This window comes from Budorcas taxicolor, chromosome 23, assembly GCF_023091745.1.
Source record: "Budorcas taxicolor isolate Tak-1 chromosome 23, Takin1.1, whole genome shotgun sequence".
NCBI lineage: Eukaryota > Metazoa > Chordata > Mammalia > Artiodactyla > Bovidae > Budorcas > Budorcas taxicolor.
In genome coordinates, this window is record NC_068932.1 from 50,550,439 (window position 1) to 50,563,682 (window position 13,244).

General features: G+C 59.6%; 1 protein-coding gene across 1 annotated transcript in view; it reads right to left on the minus strand.

Annotated features, from left to right (window-relative positions):
- CFAP46 (cilia and flagella associated protein 46) overlaps positions 1–13,244 on the minus strand; it is a 96,783-nt gene that overhangs the window by 9,213 nt on the left and 74,326 nt on the right. The window contains exons 40-50 of the mRNA XM_052661027.1: positions 12,865–13,053; positions 12,001–12,189; positions 10,556–10,687; positions 10,304–10,483; positions 9,713–9,883; positions 4,626–4,723; positions 4,138–4,214; positions 3,377–3,507; positions 3,066–3,190; positions 2,256–2,335; positions 1,537–1,698 (exon numbers count right to left, since the gene is read on the minus strand). Coding sequence (XP_052516987.1) covers positions 1,537–1,698; positions 2,256–2,335; positions 3,066–3,190; positions 3,377–3,507; positions 4,138–4,214; positions 4,626–4,723; positions 9,713–9,883; positions 10,304–10,483; positions 10,556–10,687; positions 12,001–12,189; positions 12,865–13,053 — 1,534 coding nt within the window. The remainder of the gene's footprint in view (positions 1–1,536; positions 1,699–2,255; positions 2,336–3,065; positions 3,191–3,376; positions 3,508–4,137; positions 4,215–4,625; positions 4,724–9,712; positions 9,884–10,303; positions 10,484–10,555; positions 10,688–12,000; positions 12,190–12,864; positions 13,054–13,244) is intronic.

Below are 13,244 nucleotides of genomic sequence, written 5' to 3' on the forward strand. Positions count from 1 at the left end.
TTCCCGATTTGGAACAGGTCTGGTGTCCCATGTCCAGTTCTATCTGTTGCTTCCTGACCTGCATACAGGTTTCCTAAGAGGCAGGTCAGGTGGTCTGGTATTCCCATCTCTTTTAAGAATTTTCCAGAGTTTGTTGTTGTCCACACAGTCAAAGGCTTTGGCATAGTCAATAAAGGAACTCTTTTGGTTTTTCAATGATCCAACGGATGTTGGCAATTTGATCTCTGGTTCCTCTGCCTTTTCTAAATCCAGCTTGAACATCTGGAAGTTCACGGTTCACATACTGTTGAAGGCTGGCTTGGAGAATTTAGAGCATTACTTTGCTAACATGTGAGATGAGGGCAATTGTGCGGTAGTTTGAGCATTCTTTGGCATTCCCTTTCTTAGAGATTGGAATGAAAACTTCCAGTCCTGTGGCCACTGCTGAGTTTTCCAAATTTGCTGGCATATTGAGTGCAGCCCTTTCACAGCATCATCTTTTAGGATTTGAAATAGCTCCACTGGAATTCCATCATCTCCACTAGCTTTGTTTGTAGTGATGCTTTCTGAGGCTCACTTGACTTCGCATTCCAGGATGCGAAGATCTGGCTCTAGGTGAGTGATCACACCGTCGTGACTATCTGGGTCGTGGAGGTCTTCTTTGTACAGGTCTTCCGTGTATTCTTGCCCCCTCTACTTGGCTCTTTTCCCCTTGGCTGCTTGCAAAATACTCTACCACTGGTTTTAATCACTCTGACTACAGTGGTCCCGTTGTAGCTTTCTTTGTTTGTTGTGTTTGGGATTCACTGAGCTTCTTGGGTCAGCAAGACTGCAGTCTCCATGAAATCTGGGGGAAAGCTCACTATGCACTCACATGCCCCTCGGGGCAGCCAGGTGCGCTGCCCGCATCACCTCGCCCAGCAGCTCACTGCTGCTCAGCCCTCCCCAGGGTTTCTGTTCTGTTTTTTCTCCGGTTTGAGGATCGCTGGGCCCACTGCCTGGTTGCCAATATCTGCAAACTGGTGCCTCATGTATTTTTGTCTGGGTTTTCGTTGTTTCAGCTGGAAGGGCTTATCTGGTCTCTTTCATCTCACCTTGGGTGAAAATAAAAGTCCAATCTCTTTGTTTTTAATGTAATTTGATATTTATCACAGTGAAACATACCTGCCGGAAACCACAGGGCACAAATGTACAGCCTGGGTGCTCATGGAACAGGATGTGACCACGCCCGGCTCCCCCAGCACCCAGGCCAAGCCAGGCCTCCAGGTCGTCTCCCTTGCTGCCTCTCACCATCTAACCGATGACCGACTATATCGTTGGCTGGTGACCACCAGTCCCCTTCTTAGAGACAGAAGTTTGTGAGGCCGGGAGGGAAGTTGGGGTCCTGCCTGAGGTGTGCTGGCAGCTGTCCGAGCGCTGGAAGGTGCTCCCTAAACACCTCCAAATGCACCAAGGCCTCGAAAAGCGTGGCGACTTAGATAACTGCCTTTTCACAAGAGTTACACTCTCTTATCATGAAAGCCATCTACGCATTTCAGGTGTCCACTGGGCTCTCACCTGGCTCCTCTCTGCGGAGGCGATTGCACAGCATCTGGAGAGAAAACTCCCGTGACAGTGAGGAGACCAGCCCGTCGTCGAACACGGAGAGCCCTTCCAGTGGCAGCTCCAGCAGGTGCCTGTCCGCGATCAGGATGACGTCATCTGCGACCTCGGGTTGCACTGCGGAGAGGGGGACACAGCCGCTACTGCCCCCTGGAGGCACAGACCCCTGCCCCTCACACCCCCCACCCCCACCCCTCGAGGGACTTGGGGAGGAGGCTGAACTGGACACAGCCAGGACCTGGACACAGCCCAAGTGGGGGGACAGCGTGTCCTCTGTGATGCCAAGGGCCGCCCACGCTCCGTGGGCACTCCTGAGGCAGGTGCTGGAGCCTTGGCTCCTCCCACCAGGGAGCCCCTTTAGGGACGGGCAGTTGCGCTAGCCCCCTCCCTGAGGACTGTCCAGAGGGGGCCGTGGCCGCTGGGGCAGCTCCGCTGGAGGAGGGGTAGTGCTGCTCCTGGGACCCCGCGGCCACTCCAGCTGGCATCGTCACCCGAGGGTGACGGTGACGTCGCCATAGTCGCTGCCCCTCGGCCTGCCCAGGCACCGGCAGGGCACCTGAGGGCGGCGTGGGCAGCGGGGGGTTGCACGTGGCCCACCAGGGCACCGATCAGCGCCGTCCGGAGCGGTTTCTGCCGGCCTCCATCCCACAGGCCAGGGCCCCGGCCCCGCTCACCCTGGGACAGGGACGCTTTCCTCTCCTTGTCTTTGCCCTTGGTTTTTCCAGAATCTGCAACAACCATGGGGATCGGTGCTCTGAAAGCAAAGGCACAGATTCAGGTTGGAAAAACCCCGTGAACACCACTGAGAAGGGGCAGCGTGTCTCCAGGGCAGCACCAGGGCACGAGGCTCCCCACGCTCCCTGCTGGGGGGCCGTCTCCCGAGACTGGGGCATGGATGTGAACACGTTGGAATTGGGACGCTCTGACCTGCTGGCCAATCAGGGAGTTCATGCGCTGACCCCTCCAGCTTCTTTCCCCCCAAACCCAGATCCACAGGGCGGGGCCCTTTGCCAGGCTCTCCCCTCCCACCACACCCAGACCAGAGGGCAGCAGGGCTCCACATGGCAGGGACGTCCCCCAGAGAAGGCATGGGGTGGGGCCAGACTTCCCCCTTGACGGCAGGCGGGCAGAGCCCAGCTTCTGTCTCCGAAGGCCTGTGCTCTCTCCAGGTCATCTGCCACCCGATTCCACACAGAAGGAAGCCTGGGGCTGTGGGCTTCAGAGTCCCCAAGAGGACACAGCTCTGACCGCGCCCCCCCTACGCCCATAGCCAGCCGCTCAGCTCACCGTGGAGCTCGGGGGCGGAGGCTGAGCTGGCTTTCACATGGAGGCCCCCGCCTACCCTCGCCCTGGGTGTCACAATGCTTGGGACCTGTGCACACCTGTGGGGACGGAGGGACACCATGCCCCTCCGCCCCCAGGGTTCCAGTAGTCCACCTGGAACTCTGTGCCTGAGCCCCTCAGGAGGCAGCCCTGGGCAGTACCTGGGCTCTGGGGGGCAGCTGAGCAGCGGGAACAGCGGCTGCAGGTACTGCTCCATAGACTTCAAAACCGCCTCAAACCTCGGCAGCGCACGGTCCTCCCCCATCGGGGGCACGCCTTCTGACTCCTCCTCAACCCAAGCAACCACAGAGGTCAGAAGGTGTCAGAGGGGACCCCCTGGAGCCCCCAGGCAGCCAGAGGGAAGGGGCCAGACCCTGCAGGCAATCCCCAGGAAAGGCCCTGCTCAGAGCCAGGGCACCCCAGCCCGCAGCACTGCTCTGGTCCCCGCCCTACCCGTGGGCTCAGGTCTCACCAGGCCAGTGCTCAGGGCTATGTCCCTACTGTAGGCCTCAGCCTGGGCCTGCTCCCGGAACTGCTGGACCCTGGCCAGCAGGCGGGAGAAGTCGGCGGGGCTCACGGCCACCCGAGCCACCCTGCAGGAGCCTGTGGAGACAGAGGCACGTCCCCACACCAGGCCTCACAGGCCGCCCTTCAGGCCAAGAGCGCTGCGGACGGAGTGCTGTGCACCACCGGCCTTGATGGGGTGGGGGTGGCAAGCTATGGGCAAAGCTTTGGCACCTTCCCCAGATGTCAGCACCAGAACCCTGCTGGAGGGGGGATGGCCAGAGAGATTGGGAAGGAAGGCGGACAGAAACTGGGCATCTGCAGCGTGCCGAGGCTGCTCTGCAGACACAGTGAGGGGCCAGCGGGGAACGGGGGTCGGCCCCCCGGCAGCGGACAGGCGGATGGTGTCACTCTTGCTGACGTTCAGGAGCAGGGACAGGCCCTTGGGGCACCAGGAAGTAGCCAGGGGGTCCTGGGACAGAGCAAACGGCTCTCTATCTGTGGTTGTAAATGAACGGGCAGGTGGAATGAAGTGCTGAGGCTGAGGAAGGAGCTGGAGAGGGAATGTTGGGGGGGGTCTCCCCAGTGGGAGGCACGTGGGCCAGGCTCTGCTGCTTCCGCCTGACGCCCCCTCCCTACCTGGGAAAGATGCCTGGATGTGTCTCTATCTGTCCCGCCCCCGGAGGGACGCCCCCACCCCGCAGAGGGCGGTGCAGTGGCACGACTCACCCCCGGTCTGGAGTATTCTGCCTTTGGCCGCAGGGATGGACTTGGGTTTGTCATAGGAGGCGCCGTACAGATGGGTCCTGTTGGCAGGACAGGTGGGGTCCCAGAGGAGCCCAGAAGAGGCAGACTCTGTGCCACCCCCTTCATAAGCCCCTCCTTTGAACCTCAGACAAGTCAGGACACACGGTCACACAGCATCCTCCCCCCCCCCCCCCCCCCCCACGGCAAGAGTGCGGCCGAGGCTGGCACACCAGGGGTTCTGCTGCACTTCAACCGGGCCCTTTAGACCAGGGCTGTGTGCTGGCAGGACGCGGCACTGTGCCCGGCCCCCCGCCGTCATACCCGTCAGCCTGGTCACCCTGGCAGAGGGACGGTCCACCCACCCCATCCCAACGGGCAGCCCACCCCGGCCCGAGCTGAGTCCACAGCGACCGCCGGAGCAGGAGGCGGGGTCCTGGGGAGCAGCTGGGGAACAGGCGAGAAGGCCTCACCTGTCCCTGGAGTGGTGCAGAAAGACGATCCGCGCCGTGGGAGGAATGTCATTCAAGAGGTTAAAGTGCTGTTCCGTGACCCAGAGGTTTTGCCAAGCCTGCGGGTGACACTCGGGGTCAGTCCGGGCCGGCGGCCGCCGCCACGGGACAGCAGAGGCACGCGGACCTCGCCGTGGGCACCGCGGGGAAGGCAGGGACCCAGCGCCGCGGAGGGCCCGGCGGCTCCGCCCCTCCGCTCCCCGCGGCGCCTCCCCCACCCCCGGCAGACACAGGCCCGGAGGCCCGCGTCTCCCAGCCCGTAGGTGGTGCGGTTCAGCCCGCCCGCCCCCCGCCCCTTTCCTGCGGGTCTGCAGCAGGAGCCACAGGCAGCCCGCAGACCACCCCCAGAGAGGAGCCGCTCACACCCTCTCCCCACTTTCTGATGAAATGAGCTTCAGGTTTGCAGCGGCTGACCAGTGTGCCCACTCAGGTCCACTGCGGAGGGCGCGGGGAACGCCTGTTCCCGCGGAGCAGACGGCTGGAAGCAGGGGGAGACCGCGCTCCCCAGTCTGGGGGATGGGTCACAGGGGCCAGACCTCCTCAGCTCCAGCGGCCACGCCCAGCGTCCCGGGTCCCTCCAGGCTGGCACCCGTGGCAGCTGTTGCCCTTCTTGCCTGCAGTGTCCCATGGGGGAGGCACAGCCTCTCATCCGTCTGTGGCCAGCGGACACAAATACCGCTGTGACGTCTGTTCTTGGGGACCACAGCCCGCAGGGAGAGTTGCTGGGTTGAACTCACTTCCCAAGGGGCTTCGTGTGGATGGACCCTACCCCCCGCCCCGCCCCCACCCCGAGGCCCCCTCCTCTTCAGCCCTGGGTGCTTTCCGCCCCGCTGGTGGACACCCAATAGTACTTGGGTGAGGTTTTCAGTTTTGCGTTTCCCTGAGGACCAGTGAACCTGGGCATCGTTTTAAAAGTTTACTGGCCGTTTGGGTAGCTTCCGTGACAGCCCAGCCTTGTGAATTTCCTCTACTGGAGGGTCAGTCTTTTTCTGCCTGAGAGCAGGCCCCCTCCTTTCTCCACACAGGACTCCAGCTCCAGTCACTCCGGGGGAGTGCTGGGCCTCCTCTGAGGTTTGTCTTTGACTCCGGGGCTGTGGTTCTGATGAGCGGAGGTTCTTCACGTCCGTGCAGTGCAGCGTGCAGTGAGTTTGTACCTCCTTCCTGGTGATAAGCAGGCTCGTCTCCAAAAGCGTCCTCTGCGAGCTCCGTTGTGTCATCTCAGGGGGAGCCGTCACCTGAGCGGGGCTGCACCGTCCCCTCCCAGCCCGAGTGTCGCCCTCGACGTGCGTCAGGCGTGTGTGGGGGGGCCTGTTCCTGGCCTTTCTGTGTCGTCTCTTCTGCCGCTTCAAGCAGGTCCTGCTATCTTGTTTCGGAAGCTGGCGCTTCCTTACAGACGTATTCACACGGAGTCTCCCTCCCCCAGATGTGGCTGCCTCTCTGCTAGGTCAGTTCTTTTTGAGTTTTCCTTAGAGAGGTTTGTGGTTTTGGGGGTAGAGATCATATGTCTTTTGTTAGATTTTCCGTAGATGTTTGATTGGTTTTGATGTCACTGAAAACGGTGTTATTCAGACACTGTCGATGCTTGATGATGGCGTGTAGAGACGCAATCATCGGAACAGCTGTCAGACGTGGCCTCCCACTGTCTGCATGTTGCCTCTCAGAGATGCTGACTTTTAAGGCCCACAATCAGGCTGGCTGAATAATCTCTGTCACTTCTCCCTTTTCAATGCTTCTGCCCTTCTTCCTTTCTCTAGTCGTAACTGTTCTATTGAATAGAAGTGTGATAGCTTTCTTGTGTCATTTCAACTCTAGGAAAAAAGTTTTCAGAATTTTTCTGAAAATTAATGTATAGTATGATCTTTGCTATAGAGTTTTAAAGATATTTTTTATCAAATTAAGGAAATTATCTTCTTAGTAACATGGAAACATACATTACCATATGTAAGCCAGAGAGCCAATGGAAACTGCTGTGTGACTCAGGGAACTCAAACTGGGGCTGGCTAACAACCTGGAGGGGTGGGCGGGGGAGGGGGGGTGGGCGGGGGAGGGGGGTGGGCGGGGGGCAGGGGGCGAGGGGGGAGGTGGCTTGGGGGGACGTGGAGGGGGGACGGGGGGGGGGGGGGGGGCGGGGGAGGGAGATGGGCCGGGTCATTATCTCCTAACTTGATTTTTTTAAATCACTGGCTGGTGTTGAATTTTGATGAACAGTTTTTCTCCATCTATCAAGATGGCCTTACGATTTTCTCCTTTCCCTCCTGTTGATAAGGTGGACTGTACTGAATGAGTTAAAATACTAGATTGCATGGTGAACAGCATCTGACCCTCCTGCGTTAACCCTTCCACAGTTGCTGGGCCTTCTTGCACAGCATCTGACCCCCCTGCGTTATCCCTTCCACAGTCGCTGGGTCTTCCTGCACAGCGCCTGACCCATCTGCGTTATCCCTGTCACAGTCGCTGGGTCTTTTCACACAGCGTCTGACCCTCCTGCGTTAACCCTTCCACAGTCGCTGGGCCTTCTTGCAGAGCGTCTGACCCCCCTGCGTTATCCCTTCCAGGGTTGCTGGGTCTTTTCGCACAGCGTCTGACCCCCCTGCGTTATCCCTTCCACAGTCACTGGGTCTTCCTGCACAGCGTCTGACCCTCCTGCGTGATCCCTGTCACAGTCGCTGGGTCTCCTGCACAGTGTCTGACCCTCCTGCGTGATCCCTTCCACAGTCGCTGGGTCTTCCTGCACAGCACCTGACCCATCTGCGTTATCCCTGTCACAGACACTGGATCTTCTTGCACAGCGTCTGACCCCCATGCGTGATCCCTTCCAGGGTTGCTGGGTCTCCTGCACAGCGTCTGACCCTCCTGCGTGGTCCCTCTCACAGTTGCTGGGTCTCCTGCACAGCGTCTGACCCCCCTGCGTTATCCCTTCCAGGGTTGCTGGGTCTCCTGCACAGCGTCTGACCCCCCTGCGTGGTCCCTCTCACAGTCGCTGGGTCTCCTGCACCGCGTCTGACCCCCCTGCGTGGTCCCTCTCACAGTCGCTGGGCCTTCCTGCTGGCACTTCGTGTCCACGGTGATAACAGGCTTCCCTGCATGGGGCCCTCGTTGGACCTTCTGAAGAGCGCCAGGGAGTGCTCCTCTTGCTGCTGGTCCCTGAAGGATCATCTCTTCCTTCAGCGTTTGGGGGAATTTGTTGGCGAAGCCAATTGGGTCTGGGACTCTCTTTGTAACTGTGTTAAGGCTTTACTTCTTGAAGAGAGATTAAGTTATTCAGGTTTTCTGTTGTCAGCTTTGGTAGGTTATATTTTTTGAGACTTTTGTCCATTTCATTCAAATTGTTAAATTGATTAGAGTTCAGGTCAGTTCAGTTCAGTTTTCAGTCGTGTCTGACTCTTCACGACCCCTTATTAGTTTTTTGATGTCTGAAGGATCTCGTGATGTCATATTACCTATCTTGAAATTTCTGTCTTCCCTCTTTTCTCTGTCAGGTCTTCCTAAGTGTTTACCAATTTTACTATTAGTAGTCTTCCCCTCGGAACCCATTCTTGCTATTATGGATTTCCTCTGCCATAGGCATGATTTAATTTTATGGTTTCTGTTGTTCTGTCTCTCATTTGTTTTCCTTTTTTCTTAGATGTTTTTATTCTAACTTCTTGAAATCACTGTTTTTCAAGGCTTTCTTTTTGTACTCAAGGATGTATATTTTCTCCTAAACCCTGTTGTAGACAAGTCTCCTAGGCTTTCATATATAGCATTTTCATTCTTTAAGTCAATCTAAAATATTTTGTAAATTCCACTGTCATTTCTTCTTTGACCAATTGATGATGACAGACGTACCGTTTAATTCCAAGGAAACTGCGTGTTTTTTTGCATGTATCTTTCAGTTATTGATTTATGTTTTAATTTCCTTGTGGTTTGAAAACAAACTCCGTGATTTCGGCGCGTTGGCGTCTGCTGAGGCGTCCTGCGGCCGGTGACGGTCCGCACACACCTGAGGGCAGGTGCACCTGCTCCTTCGGCTCCTCCTTCCGTGAACGTCAGGCCAAGTCTGTGCAGGCCTCCTGCACTCAGGGACCTTCCCGCACACTTCTGCAGGTTGCTGCTGGTTCATCTTCCCTTTCTACCAGCAACTGCGAGGATGGGTCCAGCCTCCCCACGGAGCCGAGGATCTGGCTCCTATCTGAGTCGGTTCTGTTCACACATTTGAAGCTTTGTCACTGGCGCTCACGGGCTGGGGACCTGGCCGCTGGGGTGTCCCCTCCAGCACCATGTCTCAGCGGAAGACTGCCGGGCTTTCAACTGATGAGTCTTCCCAGGGTTTACAGACTGCCTCTCACCTCCTCCAGGCTGGCCCTGCCCTGCAAGAGGGGGATTCCTGTCCCTGGGTCACGGCAGGGCTCTTGGCCTGGAGCCATTTCTGGGGTGTCACGTGGGAAGGCGCCGGAGGCCAGGGCTACCGCTAACACGCCCGGCACACACAGGACGGGCCCGCACAGAGAGTCACCCCGTCCCTACTGGTCAGAGGAGGAAGGCAGCCTGGATGGAGGGGTGCGAGGTCTGCCCGCACCAGTGGCCGTGGCAGCCCCGCGGGGGAGGAGGGTGGGCTTGACCAGAGTGTTCTGGCCTGTTTTCTGTATTCAGTTTCATCAAGTTTAATTTCTTTAAGTCTCCAATTCACATTTGCTAGTCCAAATAAAAGAGGAGGTTCTATTAGCTACCATGCCCTGCAAATTTCTTCCAAAATTGAATTCTAAGACTCGGCTGAATATAAAACATTTCCTGAAACACAGAATGAACTGAAATGGATCCCTAGAGCCCCGTCCTCCCCTCTCTTCTTCGCGACCGTCACAGGCCTGGGTGTCTGTACTGTGAGTTTGCGGAGTCTCGCCAGAGCTCACGGTGGGCTGCTCTCCCTGCTGGGCCCATGAGAAGCTGCAGCTCAGAGAGGCGAGCGGCTCTCCCAGAACCGCACAGCAAGCGGGAAGCAGGGCCTGGTCCGAGGGCATCTGCCGAGCTGCGGGGTGGGGCAGGCTCAAGGGCCGCCTCGGCTCGTTTACCTTGGATATGGTGGCCAGTCTCTGCTCCACGCTGGCACACAGGTTGGTGGACGTCCTCTCCTGGTGCCTCAGCCTGTCTTGGAGCTGCAGCAGCGCAGCCAGCTGTGAGCTGCTGGTGTTGGCCGTGGCTGCGACCAGGACATCACGCATCCTCTCGGAGGCCGAGCAGCTCTGAAACAGATCGCGGAGGTTGCCGGGGGGCCCAGGCACTGTCTGTGGCAGGTGGGCACCCAGGCGCTCCTCCAGGTGGCTGGCACAGCCGAGGGGCCGGGCAAGGCGGCCTTCACTGCTGAGCCTGCGGGCCTGCCGGCTCAGGATGCAGGGAGGAGAGCGCTCTGCTCTCCCGAGCCCCAGGAACACAAGCTTGGGGGATTCTGCTGCTCATGTGCCCACAGGAACTGTGATGGGGGGATGGACCCCCTCCTCCAGGTACCCGGGGTGCCTCCTCCAATGAGCACCGTCCTTAAAGCGGAGCCCAGTCGCAGCATGGTGGGTGGGGCCTCCGGCAGAGGGAACACCAGGGTCTTGGGGGGCCTCCCTCACCCCAGTGGCCAAGGGGGCCTTGCAGAACGGGCCCGGAGCAGAGCACACCTGAGACAGCGCGAGGAACTGGCAGGCGGTCACCGGCTCCAGGATGCCTATGCACTCCACCATTTCCAGGCTGGCGGCCGCGGCGACGTCCAGGAGGTTGCTGCCCAGGGCCCCATGTAGGCACTGCAGCAGCACCTCGGACGCCTGGGCCAGGTACTGCTGGGCCAGCACCACCCTCCTCTGCAGGGGGAGCTCAGACTCAGGCGGGCTCCGTGGGCCGGGTGGCCTGGGGCTGGGTGGGGGCTGGCGTACCCTCTGATCCCAGCCCTTCCTCTGCTCCTCGGGGGCGGCCCTGAACGATGGCAGTTCACTGTAGGGCCCTTCATGTTCCAGGTCCTCCTGGTTGACCTCCAGACCCCTGAGGCTGCTCAGCTCAGGGGCCCCCTGCAGAGGACACCCCTCCAGTCAGTGCCTGGGGTAGTGTGGATGCACATCTCTGCAGGACCCCTGGGTGAGGGGTGCAGCAGGCTAGCTGCAGCCCATCCTTCGCTGATTTAGGTGACCAGTGGGGGCCTGGCAGAGAAGCCGGCACCTAGCAGGTGCCTCAGGGAGGAGCCTTGGCATGCCCATGGGGTGGCCTTCTGCACCGCGCCCCTTCAGGCCCTGCAAATCCCCTCCCTTGAGCACCAGGCCTGGGGGACCCGGGTGCCCATCTGCCCAGGGGCCCAAGGGCCAAGGTATCACAAGGCTCCTCTTGTCTCCTCTGCAGGACAAGGCACCCTGAAGGGGTCCTCGAGAGGCCAGGGGGACCTGCTTGGGGGACAGCGGGCCCAGGAGACTCAGGTTGGGGGAGCCCTGGGTCTGCGGGGATAGGACAGAGGCAGGTGGCCCCTCCGAGTGGGCGTGTGGCGAGTGCAGCTTCCTTGACGGACGCCCGCTCAAAGAGGGGCCACATGTCTGGTCCATATCTACCTGACTCAGAACCACCTTTTCAGGTGCTCAGTGAATACTGGTTGAATGCAGGGCCAAAATGCCACCAATTCACCCAAATGTGAGTCACGTCTTAGGGCCTGGAGACCCAGACAGCTGCCACTGAGCTGACCCCAGGGCTGTACACCCGGCCAGGTCCCCGGGGCCTGCCTGGCTGCACCTGGGCAGGTGCCTTCTAACATCTACGGAGGCGTTTAGGACGACGACCAAGAGCTCCCGTGGTGGCGGCTATCACCAGAATCCCTTCCGAGGGGAAGAGGCTTCCTCAGGGGCACCAGGCCTGCAGGGCAACCTGGCAGGGGTAGGTACTAGAGAGAAGAGGGTGGTCCTGGGTGCACTGGCGCGGCTGTCAGGAGGAGGGCTTCCCTGGACTATGCGGGTGGGTGGGGGCGGGGAGTGGGGGATAGCAGCGAGAGTGGGCAGGACCGATCCCTGGGTAGGGCAGGGGCCCGGTCCTCAGGCACAGAGCTACTGGGGTGGAGGAGGCGCCAGGAGCCACTGCCCGGGGACACCCCCATTTGGGGCAGGAGTGGGCTGCCCCGCTGAGGACGGCCTGTCCTGCTTGCCCCTTCTCCCCCTCCCATTCTTCCTCCGGGGGTCAGGCATTTGGCCTGCCTTTCCTCCCTCCACAGCCCACACCACACTTCTTGACCCCAGACAATTCAAGGCCTGTTTTCTACCCCAGTTCTTACTAAGAGCCCATGAGCTCTAAATATATTTTTGTTTTTAGGCCTAAGTGGTCAGTCTGGGAGCCAGCCAGAACGCACCCAGAGGCTCTCCTCCCAGTAGCAGGCGGGGAGCAGGAGGTCCCAGTTCTCGGCCAGCAGGTGCAGCGCCTTCCCGGCCAGGCCCAGGAGCCGTGGGTGTGGCTCCTCGCAGTCTGCACTCAGCGACTGCAGGCTCCCCAGCTGCGCCAGCACCATGTGCGCCAGACTGTGCTTCAGGTTGAACCACTTCTTCAGGGACACAAACCACCTCAGTCAATAAGGGCCACGGCTGCTGCCCACCCAGGCCCCACCCTCCAGCAGCCCTGCAGTGTGGCGAGGGTCCCCAAAGCTCAGGCGCTGGGAGGTTCTAGAGTCTGCTGAGGAGCCTCAGTTTGGGGCAGGTTGACAAGGATGGGAGTGGGTGATGGACAGGGAGGCCTGGTGTGCTGCAGTCCATAGGGTCGCAAAGAGCTGAACATGACTGAGCTACTGAACTGAACTGAACTGACAAGGACGTGTACTGAGTTCCATTTAGGACTCGTTTGGTTCGTTTAGTTACGTCAAATTAATTGGGTCCACACTTGACGAAACCTGAAAGTCTAAGAACAGAACACATTTTCCTCAGAATCGTTCTGCAGACGTAACTCATCTTTTTAACAGATGGCAGCTCACCTTTATGGATGCCTTCCAGTGGTGACACAGCCGTCAGAGCACCCCCCCTTGGGAAGGGGCACATCCCCCAGGAAGACCCCGATCTCATTAGCCAGTCAGGTGGGCCTTTTGGGGCTGCTGGGAGCTACTGGAGCAGAGAATCCCTCTGCTCAGAGATCTCGGGGGACGTTTGTGAACCCCGACCTTCTGGGTTCCCAATGGCTGGTCAGGCACACGGTGGGGGGGCCCCCAGCGCGTGTCCGGGGACGTTACCAGGCCGACAGCGGTGTAGTCACTGGGGCTCTGCAGGAAGTCGGACAGCAGCTTGTCCGTGGAGCTCTGCTCCAGCTGCCGCTTCCGGGCGTCCTCCCAGATGAGCTGCAGCGTGTCCAGGCAGCCCTCCACGAGGCTAAGCCTGAGGTGCCGGAGTCTTCGCATCAAAGGGCTGCTGACATTCTGTAACTGACGGGTGCGACCATCAAGGCGGGAGCCACTTCCAGGCCCCGGCCTGCCCGCGGGGCCCCGGCCTGCCCGCCTCTCCCTCCTTTTCTCCCTCCTAGCTAGCCAGGCCCCACCCACCCCGCTCCGCCCCGCCCACCGCCAGGCCCCGCCCGCCTCTCCCTCCGCTTCCGCTTCCGCTTCCTAGACGAGCC